We start from the raw sequence: 15,762 nt of genomic DNA, 5'->3' as shown, positions 1-15,762 counted from the left end.
CAGGCCCGGCCTCCTGGCCTCCGCCGGGGTCCCCGGAGACCAAGTCGGGGGCGCCTGGTGGCCCGCGGCTCCGGCAGTGGGACGATCAGACCCCGGGCTGGGGCCCCGAGGAGGCCGGAACCCCGCGCGCGGGCTCGCGTTTCCGGCGGACGCGACGCGGCTCGGAGGGCGGCGCGGCGCGGCGCGGCGCGGCGCGGCGCGGCGTCGGCGGGCCCGGTCGCCAGGGCAACGCGGCGGGCGGGCCGGGAGTCCGCGGGGGCTGGCGCTCCGGTGAGTCGGGCCGGGCCGGTCGCTCTGGTCCCGGCCGCGGCGGCGGGGCGGGAGAGCTCGGAGCCGGAGGCTGGCGGGCGCGGGGGACGTGGTGGGAGCCGAGGGGCGCGGAGTGACTGAGAGGGTGGCAAGCTGTGTGGTGCGGAAGGGGGGGGAGCCGAGGGGCGGGGCCAAAGTGGGGCGGGGTGTGGCTGAGGGCGTGGTCAAGAGTGAGGGGCGTGGAGTGACTGAGAGGGTGGCGAGGGTCCGGAAGAGTGAGAGCCGAGGGGCGGGGCTGGGGCGAGGGGCGAGGGCGGTGCTAAAGTCGGGGCGGGGTGTGGTAAGAGCCCGGAAGGGGTGAGAGCCGAGGGGCGTGGCTGGGCGAGGGGCGAGGGCGTGGCTAAAGTCGGGGGCGGGGTGTGGCTGAGGGGCGCGGTCAAGAGCCTGAGGCGTGGAGTGACTGAAAGGGTGGCGAGGGTCCGGAAGAGTGAGAGCCGAGGGGCGGGGCTGGGCGAGGGCGGGGCTAAAGTCGGGGCGCGGAGTGACTGAGGGTGGTCAGGGTCCGGAAGGGTGAGAGCCGAGGGGCGTGGCTGGGCGAGGGACGAGGGCGTGGCCAGAGTCGGAGGCGGGGTGCGGCGAGGGCTGCGGCGAGGGTCCGGGAAGGGGCGAGGGGGCGCGGGGTGGCTGAGGGGAACCGAGGCCGAGGGGCGCCTGCCCGAGGTGCCACCGCCGAGGGGAGCGAGCGGGCGGGTGCCGGGAAGGACCGAGGCGGGCGTGAGCCCCGGTGCTGCTCAGGCCTACAGGCCACCCCGGGTTCAGCCCCCCAGAAGGACCCCGAGCGAAAGCCCGCCGACGGGTGCGGGTCTGCGGAACTCTTGGGGCGCAGTGGGAGAGGTGGTCGGTGGCCTGTTCCCGGCTGTTTCTGAGAAGACCTGTGGGCTGGCGTCGGGCACAGACAGCGGTCCCCTCGTGTGCTTTGTTTGGGGCCACGTTCAATGGTCAGGGCTGTTGTGTATGTAAACTTTTTTTTTTTTTTTGGTTTTTGGGCCACCCCCGGCGGTGCTCAGGGGTCACTCCTGGCTGTCTGCTCAGAAATAGCTCCTGGCAGGCACGGGGGACCCTATGGGACGCCGGGATTCGAACCAACCACCTTGGGTCCTGGATCGGCTGCTGCAAGGCAAACGCCGCTGTGCTATCTCTCCGGGCCCCCTCCCCCTCGGGCTTTCTTGACTTCACACTCAGGAGTCATTCCTGGCTGACTTAGGGGACCCGTGGGGTGCCAGGAATCAAACCTTGGTTGGCTGAGTGCAAGGCAAGTGCTCACCCTGCTGTACTAGCTCCGCCCCCTCCAGCACCCCAGATGTGTTTTGCTGCCATAAGTGTGTGTGTGTGTGTGTGTGTGCGCGCGCGCGCGCGCTATGAGGGCATTGTTGGTCCCCTTTGAGCAAGTGATCTTAGTGGGTTCCAGGACTCACCCAGCCATGCATGCCACAGTCAAATGTGGTCGAGTGGGGGCAGCAGCGGGTCCTTGTGATCCCAGAACCGAACCTTGCACCTTCTCCAGTCAAAGGCCCCCTCCCTGCCTGTGACCCTCACCCAGGACAGGGTCTGTGATCAAGTCGGGTTTACCTTCAGAGTGCTGGATGTGGGGGCCAAGCCCCCCACAAGGGAGGACATCCAGAGTGTCCCCCTGCCCCAGCACCTATGATCCTATTTGTGACCTCTTTTTTGGTGGCAGGCCGTGTCTTGTCGTGCTCAAGGTGAGATGCTCACCCCAGACTGTGCACTATGGCACAGTCACATCCAAGGTCTCCTGGACTGGGGCATTGGCAGCCCTTCTGTGAACTGGGTTTGTGGGTCCTCACTGCTTCCCCTTGTCTGGGGTGGAAGGGGGGACATGGTTCCGGGGTGTCTCACATTGATGGACATACCTACCTCCCAGATGCTCCCTTTCCTCTCCAGGCAGCGAGCTGTAGATTATTCCCTCTCCCTGAGTTGACTTGTTGGTTATCTGACCCAGGGGTGTGATCAGATTGAATGAAGACTGTTTCCACGGAGCTCTGCGTGGAATCTTTCCAGTATGGGAAATCAGGCTGTGTGCAGGGGATTCCTCATGCTTTCTGAGATCTCTAGAGATTTTCCAGTCTGACACAGAAATTCATGGCAGCCTCAAAGGGTACACAGATTGAGACCGTGCGCCATCTCAGTGCTTTGGTCCACCCCAGGTTGGGGCTGCCAACTCCTGAGCCCATGAACTGAAGACTTGAAGTGGCATGGGTTTCTCGTCTCTGGAGAGTTCTACAGTTGCCTTAGCTTCCCAGAAGTTCTCTCCCATCCCTCATGAAAACCAGGGGCTTTTCCAGATTTGGAGTCTGTGGTACTGACCACCAGGACTGGGCTATCCCCACATAGCACTGGGCCATCAGAAGGGCTTGTAGTGGGCACAAGGGCCAGGTCCCACTCAGGGGTTCTGGTGCCAAGAGGCTAGCTAGCAGGGGTCCGAAAGAGGATTTCCTTAGTAGGAAGTCACTCCTGAAGGTGACCATGGAACCTGCTGTCAGAAGAGCCTGAGCAGGCCAGGAAAGTCCTCGGACCCCTGCCTAGAGAGGATCTGCATGCCCACGCAGGCAACACCTCACGTCACCCCTTTTCTTTCTGTGGCTACTGGGTTCTGCTCTGTGCCTCTTCTAATCAGATGACATCCTGTCTCAAGGACACAGTCCCTGGCACTGAGGATGTGCCTGGTGCCAGCTGTCTGTCACTGAACCCTGCCTCTTTTTGTTTCCATTCACCATCTCGAGTCTGGTTGCCTTGCACCTATGGGGTGGGGGTGCAATGCTCAATGGCCTCTGGGGCCACATCCAGCAGTGCTTTCCTGGGGCAGGGAATCCAACAGGGTCAGTTGTAACATTTCACTGTGAGCAAGGCACACGCTCTCACCCCTGCACTCTCCTCCCTGCCTGCTGCTGAGTTCTTTACTACCAGCTTTAGTAGTACGAATTCCAAGTGAAAAAAAGCAAAATTTGTTTTTAAAAGGTAAGGTGCTGGGGCTGGAGCCATAGCACAGCAGGTAGGTTGTTTACCTTGCACACCACTAACCCAGGTTCGATCTCCAGCATCCCATAAGGTTTGAGCACTGCCAGGAATGACCCCCGAGAACAGAGCCAAGAGTGACTCCTTAGAACCACCAGGTGTGGCCCAACCCTCCGCAAAAAAACTCATGTCTGCTGATACTGAGCAATTGCTGTTCTATGAGCTCAGATTGAGTGTGGAAGCTCTAGTGAGGACCTGTAAATGGTGATTGAGGCAGGGACCTGCCAGCACCATCTCACAGTGATGTCTGGTCATTCTGTCATAAACCTTTGGGTGCTTTTGTGGCCTCCTGAACTATTTATTATTCAGCAAACATCCTCAGTTCTAGATGGTTCTCCATAAATGTATGTTGACCAGTGAGCAGAGGTGACCTGAGATGATGGAATCATTTTCTCCTTAACAAAAGGATGGAAAATGAAATTCTCCCCTTTTTTGGTGTGTGATTTTGGGTAAACTTGGTGGTGCTGAGGGTTGAGCGTTTCCAATGGTGCTGGGATCCCTCCTGGCGAAGCCTGTGTGCGAACCCTTTGAGCCACCTGCCTTGGGCTTTGGGTTGATACCTACATGTTTATGGAGGTCACCCGGACCTAGGCTGCCCCAAAAATGCTCTGGGAGGGGCTGTAGCCTCAGCCTCAGCCCTGTGACCTTGGTGCCTACAAAGTCAGGCCTCTAGCTATGCACATAGCATGTGGAGGCCACACCCAGAGGTCCTCAGACTTCACTTCTGGTGGTGCTCTGGGGATCCCCAGAGCTCGGGCTCGGGCCTGCCTTGCTTGGGTTCCATCTATCCTTGGCACCCTGCGCACTCAGGGTTGTGTGAATTAGAGTCTCCCTTGCCAGGTGGTGCGACCCGGATGGGGACATGTCTAACTTGCCCCGGAAGAGCAGCCGCCAGCCCTGCCCTGCGTGGCCACCTGGGCAGACACACGGTAAGCAGCTTGTTAGCCAAGCAACCTTTCAGTGCAGTGCTCCCTGCTTGCCAGCTCCCAGCTTTCCAGGCTGATGTGCGTGGCTCTTGCTGGAGCACTTCACCTGGCTTCCCACCCGGTACTATGAAAAATGAAATCCATCTGGGTTTTATGACTCTCCTTTCTCACTCTTTCTCATTTCCTTTCTTTAGTTTCTTGGTCACACCGGCTGTGTTCTGGGGACCACATGGGATGCCAGGGATCAAGCCCAGGTCGGGTTGACAAGACAAGTGCCTGACCCGCTGTGCTATCTCTCCAGCCCTCTTATTTCCCTTTCCCCTAACTGTTCCTAAAGGTTTTCCAGAAGCACTAAGGAAGCAGTGCCCTGGTAGGAAGGTGTTTCCTGGGGAAAGGGGACTACCACACTCCCATGACAGGCAGGCAGGCTCCAAAGCTCTTTAATACTCTGGCTTTGTGGTGATCAGACCTTCTATCCTTCCTCTGTCCCTCCAGGACCCTAATTTCCCACACTGTTCTTTCGCCGAGGGCCATGCTACGGTCAGAGCCTAGGCTGAGGCCACGTGACCCCAGGGACAGTCTAGCCTTTGCCAGATCTGTGTTGTACCTAGAAGGCGAGAACTGGCTGGGCCTCCTCCAGTGGCCTCCATCGGTGGGCGTGAGGTGGGCAGTAGGGAAGGGGACCCTGATGCCTGCCATCCTTGGGTTGCAGGGCCACCATGCCGCTGCCTTTGGAACCGGCCCTGAGTGAGCTTGTGGCGCGCAAGGAGGAGGAGTGGCGAGCCCTGCAGGCCCAGCAGAGCCAGCTGAAGGAGGCCGCACTGCAGGATGCGCAGGAACGGCTGCGGGAAGCACAGAGCGAGCTGTGTCACCTGCGGGAAGACTTTGTATACAATCTGGAGCTGCTGGAGGAGCGGGACCATGAGCTGGACCGCTATGACACTGCCTTCGCCCAGGCTCGCCAGCTGGAGGGAGTGCGGCAGGTCGAGTTGAGCGAGCTCAAGATCCAGGTGGCCAAGCTGCGGCAGGCGCTAACGCGGGAGACCCAAAAGGTGGAGGAGTTGCAGCAGCAGCAGCAACGGACGTGGAAGGAGCACCGGCTGCAGCTGGACCGGCTGCACAGGTAGGCAGGCCAGGGAGCATGGTGTGGTGCTCACGGGCAGAGGTCCAGACACACCCTCTGTTCTTGGGCTTCCAACATCAGGGAATACTGGAAGTTGCTTCACATCTTTGGAATTTCTCCCTGAATTGTAAGTCTGTATCATTCTCTTTATTTGTTTTTTGGGGGTGCCACACCTGACAATGCCTGGTTCTTCATGCCCTGCTCCGGAATGATCTTCCCAAATCTAATGCTCTTCCTTCCGGGGCTCAGAAGGAGGCGAGCACTACTGCCCGCTATCACCACTGGCTGATGGGCTGAGCCCCAGCCCTGCCTTCTGATCTGATTGCCGTTTGGTTTGGTTTGGTTTGGTTTTGAGGCCACTCCTGCTATATTCAGGGGTTTTCTCCTGCCTCTGCACTCAAGAATTACTCCTGGGGCCGGGCGGTGGCGCTAAAGGTAAGGTGGCTGCCTTGCCTGCGCTAGCCTTGGACGGACCGAGGTTCGATCCCCCGGTGTCCCATATGGTCCCCCAAGCCAGGAGCGACTTCTGAGCACATAGCCAGGAGTAACCCCTGAGCGTTACTGGGTGTGGCCCAAAAACCAAAAAAAAAAAAAAAAAAAAAAAGAATTACTCCTGATAAGGCTCGGGAGACCATGTGGGGTGCCGGCGATCAGACCTGGGTCAGCTGCCATGTGGAAGGCAAACACCCTCCTAGCTGTGCTATCGCCCCAGCCACAGGCCTTGCTGACTTCAGCTGAGCCCCATGGACCTCTGGCAGCAGACAAAGCTTGAGGTGCCAGTACTGGGCAGCACCAGGGGTCATAGTGTGACCTCAGGCTGACCAACAGGCAGATGCTTTTGCTACTGAATAGTCATCTGGCTCTGTATATATTTGAGGCGTTTTTCCTGATAACACTTGGGGGCCAGGGCTATACTGAGGCCAGTTGGTGGCAGGGATTGCCTCTAGTGTTGTCCACTACTCACCCACCCCATCACAGAGCTGTTTCTGGGCTGCCGGGATCAGCCCTGCATTCCTCTAGTGCGGACTAGGATCCCCGAGGCCTCTTACATGTTCCTCTAGGAGAAGCAGACCAGTTGCTCCTTGGTTGTCACTTACTCCCTCTGTGTCTTGGGGCTGTTCTCCACCAGTGACAGGAACGGAGAGATCGACCAGCAGCGTGAACAATATGCCAGGCTGAAGTGGAAGCTGGAGAAGAAGCTGCAGGAGCTGGACAGTGAGCTGGCACTCCAGAAGCAGGTGGTTCCCTGTCTCTATAGGGTGCCATGGGGGGTCCTCAGCCAGATTCCCTCTGTGTGGGCCATGAGATGGGGAGCGAGTTTGTGATAGTGCTGCCGCTGTTGTGTTTTCCTGCAAATGACAAACATTTGCTTCCTTGTTGCTTTCGGGGAAGCTCCGGGAAGCACAGATGTGCGTTATTATCTGTAGAAGTAGGAAAGTGGGGACGCCACATGCTGCAGCTATCCCAGAGATTGTCCTTTGAAGGGTGGCCACATGAACTCAGGTGCCACCCACATGGTGCCACCATTTCTCTTCTAGCCATTGATAGGCAGCCTGTTCCCCAAGTCCCAGCTGCTCTGGGATCTGGGCGACAGTGCTCTGTGTGTGTGCCAAAGGGACCAAACTTGTGCTGGGCTACACCAGGGCCACCCTCTGTGTACATGGGGCCACAGGCACTGGGGTTTCTGTCTGTCCGAGGTCATCATGTGCCATTACAGGGCCATCTGAGTGCGGGGTTCATCTGTGTGCAGTGTAGTGTAGGTGTGGGGTCCACCTGTGTGTGTGTCTACGTGTGGTTCACCTGTGTGCGGGTGTAGGCACAGGGCTCACTTGTATGCAGCTGTAGGTGGGACTCACCTGTGTGGGACTCAGGTCTGGGCCCCTCTTGGACTCACTCTTGGCCAGACTATGGAAAATACTTTGAGAAGCCTTGGTCCAAGGGGCTGGCTCACCCTCACAGGGGAAGTCACTGGCCTGTTCTGAGAGGCTGGTCCATCCTCACAGGGGACTCTGGTCTGGTTTGCATCTGGCAGGTGAGCTGGGAGTGAGGCCTACAGGGCTGAGGGCACCTGCCGTGAGCCTGCTGCCTGTGAGCCCTGATCCCATGACTCATGCGCCCTCTACCAGCGTCCCAGCTCCATGTAGGTGTTCACATCCTTGCTTACGTGGCGTCAAGGTGGGCGATGCCACGGTCTGTCCTGAAGAGCCCCTGTTTTTAGGCCTGGTCGGCTTGAGCCTGCCTATAGCTGTGAGGGTACCAGACAAGGTAGACTGGGGTGCGACTTGTCTCGCTGGCCTGCAGCATGGTGTTGGCACTGAGATGGGGCAGCTGAGGGACGAAGCCTGACGGTACTCTGCCAGCGATAGGACTAGACTGTGCAATTGCAGAGGCAAACCTGGGCTTACTCTTGCCTGCTGTCCCCTGCAGGCTGCCTCTGGGATCTCCCGCCAAGATCCTCAGATGGTTTCTTTGGGGCTTTGAGGATCGAAGAGCTTTGTGGTGTGTCCAGTGTTGAGCTGGAGATTCCCAACGTGTCGGCTGCTTAGACCCCTCAGCTCCATGGCTTTATCTTGTCTCAGAGATCTGTTCCTTGTGGATGTAGGACAACTGGACAATGGTAACACTGGCTTTTTCATGTTCCAGGGTCAGGTGGTGTCAGCTCTGTAGGCACAAAGGCAGGTTGCCAGTGGTGCTGAGCAGCTGAATGAGGGCTGAAGAGGACTAGGAACCAGGATTGGGGGGACACTGACTGCGACCCTCAGAGGACTGAAGACGGGACTTGGCGTATCATGGTCTAGAAACCTGGAGCTAGGAGTTGCAGCTGTGGGGTGCTGACATTCCTAACTGTGACATAGTTCCAGGCCAATGGTCAGGGAGGTGGGTCAGTCACTGGGGGGCAGTTCTGGGTGCTAGATCCCAGCTGAGAATCAGGAGACTGTTGCAAGACTAAGGAGTGATGTTGAGATCCAGCTGCTTAAAATTACCCTCATCAAGGCTGGGGGGGGGCCTGTCCTGGTGGTCTCTCTGTTGTCACTATGTCCCGGGGTCACTCTCAATCTGTTTCCAGGGTCAACTCTGTCCTGGAGATCCTGCTATAATTATTTTTTGTGGGGGGGTTGATTTTTGGGCCGCACCTGGTGGGCTCAGGGGTTATACCTGGCTCTGCGCTCAGAAGTTGCTCTGGGTAGGCTCGGGGGACCATATGGGATGCCAGGATTCTAACCAGGGACAATCTTGTATTGGCCCCTTATCGCTATGTTTTTTTTTTTTTTTTTTTTGGTTTTTGGGTCACACCTGGTGGTGCTCAGGGATTACTCCTGGCTGTCTGCTCAGAAATAGCTCCTGGCAGGCACGGGGGACCATATGGGACACAGGGATTCGAACCAACCACCTTTGGTCCTGGATCGGCTGCTTGCAAGGCAAACGCTGCTGTGCTATCTCTCCAGGCCCGCCTTATCGCTGTTATCTCTCAGGCCCAGAGATTCTGCTATTCTTGTGTGTGTGTGTGTGTGTGTGTGTGTGTGTGTGTGTGTGTGGTTTGCAGTGCTCGGGGGTTACTCCTGGCTCCATGCTCAGAAATTGCTCCTGGCAGGCACGGGGGTGGGGGTGGGGGACCATATGGGACACCGGGATTCGAACCGATGACCTTCTGCATGAAAGGCAAACGCCTTACCTCCATGCTATCTCTCCGCCCTGATTCTGCTATTCTTGCAGGCTCTTACTAGAGCCTGCAGGCTGGGACCCAGCTTCTCCTTGTCTGGGCTGCCACTCCCCACCCTGTACCTGCTCCTCCCCCAAGATTGTGGTGTGAAGAGCCCTGCCGCCCCAACATGCCTGGTCCTCACTTGCATCTCTGTTGCAGGAACTGATGATAGACTTCAAGTCTGAGCTGCAGAGGAGGGAGCATGAGTTCCGCCTGAAGGCCGACAGCATGAGCCAGATAGTCCTGGCCAATGAGCTCAAGGTAGGGCATGATCCAGGCCAGGCCATCCAGGGAGCCAGCCAATGAGTGTTGAATTAAATATGAGTTATATTGTCCTTTATGGTGCATGGAGTCGCACTGGAGCCTGATGCCCCTTTAGCAAGCGGGTCTGAAGGTATCAGGATGACGGCGACAAAATGACCCACAGCCAGTCAGTAGAAGTCAGGAAACATGAAGCTTTATTATAAGGCTCTAACCACCAAGTGTGGCTTCTAAGCTAAGCAGCCTCTTTCCAGCTCCTGCATCTATCCTGTCTCTCATCTCCATGCTGCATCCTACTTCTTCCTGCACCCCCTCTTACCCCCCAGGCCACTTTAATTATCAACTACAGACCCCTCCCATCTGTGGGCTGGTCTGACCATCAAGTAAGATTAGCATTTAGCCTTGGGGAGGGATAACAAATGAGCTCCTAAGGTCTCTCCAAGATTGGCTGAGGGTCAAGCCCTAGGATGGCCCAGAAGGGGGCTTTCTCTGGGGTCTCACACATGTCCTCCCTGTACTCCTCTTTGAAGGCCCACGAGGGGAGCCTGTGCTCAGTCTTTTTTTTTTTAAGCCTACAGCACCCACTATTCCCAGGTGGTCTCCCATCCAAGTACTAACCAGGCCCGACCCTGCTCAGCTTCCTGAGATCAGACATGATCAGGGTGGGATGGCTGTAGACTGTGCTCAGTCTTGAACCCTATGACCAGGGCTGTCAGCAGGGACAAAGGGAAGCGGAGTGGTCTCCCCTAGACATAGGCTCCTTAGTAAGAGGGAAATACTGCCCTGAGAAAAGGGGTGCATGGCAGACCCTGTCCCATCTGTCCCACCAGTCCCTCTGTGAGTCTCCCAACTTGAGTCCTGAAGCCACACCCCTCTGCTGACTTGGGGCTGAGATTGTCCTGTGGTGATCCTGTGAGACCTCTGGAGTCTGGGGGTCTTTCTTGAGTATGGACAGTGTAGGTGAGGGGCGGGGCTGTGGCATGGCCCCAGTTTGACAGCTGACAGGGAGCAGGACAGAGGTGCCTTGGAGAACCGTGTGTGGTGGGAGCCCTTGGGGAGCAGAGCCATGAGGTTCTGGCTGACTCTGGTTTGGGCTAATGTGAAGCAGGGTTGGGGATGCTGGCTGTGGCCTCTTCCTGTCTTTGTCCTGACGCTCATATGGGACATTTTCCTGGTAGCCCTTACGTACCTCAGGTGCCCTCATGTGTCTCACCTGCCCTCATGCACCTCATGTGCCTTCACGCAACTTCACACTCCTCACACACCCTTGCACTGTCACATGCCTCACGCACCTTCACACGCCCTCAACGCTCTCACAACCCCTTATGTGCCCTCACGCCTGTCTTCTGCAGATGCGGGTGCTGAGCCAGGAGTTGGACACCTTGAAGGCCGCAGGTCTGCGGGCCACAGAGTCACTGAGGGACGTGGAGGCAGAGCGCATGGAGTTGCAGGACGAGCTGCAGCGCAAGGAATGGGCCATTCAGGATGTCACTGCTGTCAAGGATGCCCGGTGCGGCCTGGGCTCCCAGGGACAGGGGTCCAGGGTCAGCTGGCCTCAGGTCTGCCCTCACACTGATGGATTCTCTCTCCAGGATCAAAGACCTTGAGGACCAGCTTCACACTGTGCAGCTCAGCAGGAAGAAAGAGGAGGAGGCTTTTCAGAGGAAGTGAGTTGGTCTGGCTCTGGAGGGGACCATTCCCACTCCCCAGGGGTGTCTTGCCTGCCCAGTTGCCTTTTGTGGTGCTCAGGAGCCCATCCAGAGTCTCGTGGACAACCACACTGACAGTTCAACCAAAGGTCTGAGGAGGTGCTTCCTGGCGGGGGGGGCTGCTCTGGGTCTTCAGGGTCCCCAAGGGCCATAGTCAGCACAGGTGCAATAATCTCTGTCTCTCTTGTCTCCCACTTACTTTTGGGTTTAGGGTATTGTTTTATTGTTTGTTTTTGGTGTGTGTGTGTGTGTGCGTGTGTGCGTGTTTGATTTGAGTCATATGTGGCAATGCTCAGGGCTTACTCCTGGCTCTACACTCAGGAATCATTGCTGGTAGTACTCAAGGGACAATAAGACATTGGGATTGAACATGGATTAGTCACCTGTGAAGCGAGCTCCCTACCACATTGTATTTTCTCTCCATCCACTCCTCACTTTTTTTGTTTGTTTATTTGTGTAGTAAATCAGATGAATTATTGAGTGTTGAATGGAGGTAGATGATGGTGATATGGGTGGAGGGCTAGGCCTGTCTCCTCCAGCCCAGGCCACGCATCTCCACCCCCTTCACCCAGCAGGTCTGAGGGTTCAGGACAGCATCTAGGAAATGATCCACAGACAGGTTTCAGGAGACATCAGCTTTATTCAGGCCCTGGCCAACATGTGTTTAAAGGTTTAAAACCTTTTTCTTTTTTGTGTGTGTGTGGTTTTTGGGTCACACCCGGCAGTGCTCAGGGGTTATTCCTGGCTCCAGGCTCAGAAATTGCTCCTGGCAGGCACAAGGGACCGGGAGAACAGATGACCTCCTGCATGAAAGGTAAACACCTTACCTCCATGCTATCTCTCCGGCCCCAGGTTTAAAACCTTTGACGCTGGATCCTAATCAGCCCTGCATTCAACCTTGTCTGTCCCAACTCTATCCTTCCAGCACTCCTCCTGCTGCCTCTTCCTTCCTATATCTCCCTCAATCCATCCTCCAAATCTTCTTCCTGTCCCTGAGGTAATCCTCTTGATACCTCCCAAAGACCCCTCCCAGAAATGGGCAGGTCTTACCATCAGGTAAGGTTACATAGGAAGATGGAAGTGGGGTGACAGTTTGTTTTTGTTTGTTTGTTTTTGGTCACACCGGGCAATGCTCAGGGGTTACTCCTGGCTCGGTGCTCAGAAATTGCCCCTGGAAGGCATGGGGGACCATATGGGATGCCGGGATTTGAACCACTGCCCTTCTGCATGGAAAGCAAACGCCCTACCTCCATAATATCTCTTCGGCTGCCACCCCTCACTTTAATTTTTTTTCTTTTGGTGCCACACCCAGCAGTGCTTAGGGGTTATTCCTATTTCTGTACTCATAAATTACTCCTGGTAGACTTGGGGGGACCATATGGGATGCCAGGAACTGAACACAAGGTAAGGCAAATTTACATGTAAGGCGAATGCCTTCCCCACTATGCTGTTGCTCCAACCCTTCATCCCGCTTACCCTGGACCTGCTGTCTGCCCTGGACTTTTCTCAGTGCCAACAGTCTTTGGGAAATTAACTGCCTCTCCCTAAGTCCCTTCAGCTTACCCAACTGGTGTGAGCTGAGTATGTTTGCCAGTTGGCACAAGGCCAAGGCCCTTCTGGATGTGCCAGCAGGGTACCTACTCCTTGAAAGTCTGAGTGCACTCTCCCACTGGAGGCACCGTGGCCTGGCTGGGAACTCCAGGATCCAGTACTTTTCCATGCCCAGCCTTGAAAAGACCACCAGAAGCCTCCACCCAAGGCCACTCAGTGCTGAGATGTGACCTGGAGCAGCATGTGACTGGAGCAGGACACGTCTTGCAGTGCCATCCTCTGGCATGCCCCTATGTGTCCAGGGCTGAGACTGCCATGCAGAGGGGCCCATGAATCCTGGGTTGAGTTCAAACCCTGTGCCACAAGGCCCTTTCCCCGACCAGGCACTGCCAGGGTTCCAGTTCCACCCTACAGGGCCTGAGCCCCAACTGTCTACTGGGCCAGTGGCTGGGTGTGGCCCCTCTTAAAGGAAATGGTAGTGGTCTGGGACCAGAGTGAAAACATAGTGGAGAGGTGTTTGTCTTACACACAGCCAGCTGAGGTTCAATCCCTGGCATCCCAAATGGTCACCCAAGCCTGCCAGGAATGATTCCTAAGCACAGAGCTAGGAGTAACCTCTGAGCGTAGCTGGGTGTGGCCACCAAACCACAAAAGCAAATGAAACATTGGTGGGGCACTGTAGAATTAATTAAATTAGTAAGAGTCCTTGGGGCAGGTGAGATAGCATGGAGGTAGGGTGTTTGCCTTTCATGCAGAAGGATGGTGTTTCGAATCCCAGCATCCCACATGGTCCTTTGAGCCTGCCAGGAGCAATTTCTGAGTGTAGAGCCAGAAGTAACCCCTGAGCGCTGCTGGGTGTGACCCCAAAACAAACAAACAAACAAAGAGTCCTTGATGGTGGTGGATGATGGTGGATGGGTGGATGGATGGTGAGGCCTTTCTCTGTCTGCCCAGGCGCCTGCACCTTCTTTGGCTTGGTGGGTCTGAGGGTTCAGGGTAATGGCGAAGAAATGATCCGCAGCAGTCTTTTAAGTTTCAGGAGACTTCAACTTTATTACTAGGCTCTAACAACCATGTGTGTATCTTACATGGCTACTAAGCTAACTTTTTTTTTTTTTTTTTTTTTTTGGTTTTTGGGCCACACCCGGCAGTGCTCAGGGGTTACTCCTGGCTGTCTGCTCAGAAATAGCTCCTGGCAGGCACGGGGGACCATATGGGACACCGGGATTCGAACCAACCACCTTTGGTCCTGGATCGGCTGCTTGCAAGGCAAATGCCGCTGTGCTATCTCTCCGGGCCCTACTAAGCTAACTTTTTAAGCAGCCTCCTTCAGCTGCACTGCATCTAGCCCATCTCTGCCCTCTCCATCCTGCCTTCTTCTCCTAAGTCTTCTTGCTGAATCTCTTAGGGCACTAGGAATCAGCAGGGCCTGTGGAGAGGCCGTAGGCTACAGTGGCTGGGTACACTAGGACCTCATCTGAAATGCTGACTGCGTCTGAGGAAATCAGACCATTCTTCCTGGCGCTTTGTACTTGCTCCTGCAAGGCACAGCACAGAAAGCCCCTGTGCTGTGCCCGGCGGGCAGTGAAGGAGCCAAGACAAAGGGCTGTTGGTGACTGGACCCTATAGTATGCAGCTAGCTTCTCGGAATCCGGGGCCCTAGGGGGACTCAGCAGATGGAGAAGAGGCTGTGGGACTGCTCGGCTACCAGGGCATCTGGCCTCACGCTCACTTTGGGCTGTGGGGTGCTGGTGATTCCCCCTGTCTGCCTCCCTAGGACTGAGCCCATGGAAGATCATTGAGCTGGAGTCTGAATTCTCAGGCAGTGCTGACGTGTGAGGGCTGGGCAGGTACGAGAGGTATCCCACTGTCACCTGGGCTTCCCGTTTTAGGCACGAGGAGCTGGACCGTGTGGCCCGGGAGAAGGACGCAGCGCTGGTGTCGGTGAAGGATGCCCACATGGAGCAGCTGCGGGGGCTGGAGGCCCGGATCCGGGAGCTCGAGGCACAGTGCCAGATGCTCGAGCGGCAGCTGCGCCGGGCTGAGTGGAAGTGGGAGGACACAGTCCAGGAGAAGGATGCGCTCATTGACAAGTAAGTGTGCGTGTGCCCGCGGCAGAGTGTGTGAGACTGTCAACATGAGTGTATGAGTATATAAATCTGTGAGTGTGATGTGTATGTGTGTGACTGTCAGTGTGATTTGACCTGTGTGAATATATATGTATGTGAGCACGTGTGTCTGTGTGTGAGTCTTGTCAATGAGTGTGAGTATGAGACTGAATGTGAGCATATGTGAATGTGTGTGAGTTTATATGTGTGTGTGAGAGAGTGGGGGGGTGAGCAGTGTCAGTGTGAAAGGTTTGAATTTCCGAGTGGGTCCTTAAGAATTGGTCCTCAAACTATGGCCCGCAGGCCACATATTGTATTTGTATCTGTTTTGTTTCTTCACTGCAAAATAAGATATATGCAGTGTGCATAAGAATTCGTTCATAAGTTTTGTTTTTTTTTTTTTGTTTTTTTTTTTTTAGTTTTTGGGTCACACCCGGCAGTGCTCAGGAGTTACTCCTGGCTCCACGATCAGAAATCACTTCTGGCAGGCTCGGGGGACCATATGGGACACCGGGATTTGAACTGATGACCTTATGCATGAAAGGCAAACACTTTACCTCCATGCTATCTCTCCGGCCCCATAAGTTTTGTTTTTACTATAGTCAGACCCTCCAATGGTCTGAGGGACAGTGAACTGGCCCCCTGTTTAAAAAGTTTGAGGACCCCTGGAAAAGATTTGATCCAGATCTGCTGCACATGAAGATGATTTGTTGTACAGCTCCAATAGGTTGTTCTAGGGGCTGGAGAGATAGCACAGTGGTAGGGCGTTTGCCTTGCACGTGCCTGACAGGACAGACCTGAGTTCTGTCCCCGGAATCCCATATGGTCCGCCAAGCCAGGAGTGATTTCTGAGAGCATAGCCAGGAGTAACCCCTGAGCGTCACCGGGTGTGGCCCCAAAACAAAAATAAACAAACAAAAAAAGTTGTTCTAGGTTCTTCCCTGGCATGCAGGCCACTCTCTCTCCCTTTGTCTCATTTTGTTTTTCGTGGGGGGCTACACCCAGCAGTGCTCAGGGGTTCCTGGCTCTGCACTCAGAA

At 55.8% G+C, this 15,762-nt stretch overlaps 1 protein-coding gene across 1 annotated transcript in view; it reads left to right on the top strand.

The window, feature by feature from the left end:
* Positions 1–4,182: 4,182 nt before the first annotated feature.
* CCDC57 (coiled-coil domain containing 57) overlaps positions 4,183–15,762 on the top strand; it is a 52,660-nt gene continuing 41,080 nt past the window's right edge. Inside the window, exons 1-7 of the mRNA XM_049768783.1 lie at positions 4,183–4,271; positions 4,981–5,391; positions 6,521–6,629; positions 9,254–9,355; positions 10,708–10,865; positions 10,948–11,022; positions 14,508–14,708. Coding sequence (XP_049624740.1) covers positions 4,988–5,391; positions 6,521–6,629; positions 9,254–9,355; positions 10,708–10,865; positions 10,948–11,022; positions 14,508–14,708 — 1,049 coding nt within the window. The 5' untranslated portion in view covers positions 4,183–4,271; positions 4,981–4,987. The remainder of the gene's footprint in view (positions 4,272–4,980; positions 5,392–6,520; positions 6,630–9,253; positions 9,356–10,707; positions 10,866–10,947; positions 11,023–14,507; positions 14,709–15,762) is intronic.

The sequence above is a fragment of the Suncus etruscus genome, chromosome 1 (assembly GCF_024139225.1).
Source record: "Suncus etruscus isolate mSunEtr1 chromosome 1, mSunEtr1.pri.cur, whole genome shotgun sequence".
In the NCBI taxonomy this organism is placed as follows: Eukaryota; Metazoa; Chordata; class Mammalia; order Eulipotyphla; family Soricidae; genus Suncus; species Suncus etruscus.
Note: the sequence above shows the minus strand (reverse complement) of the source record. Positions and strands in the feature narration are given on the sequence as shown.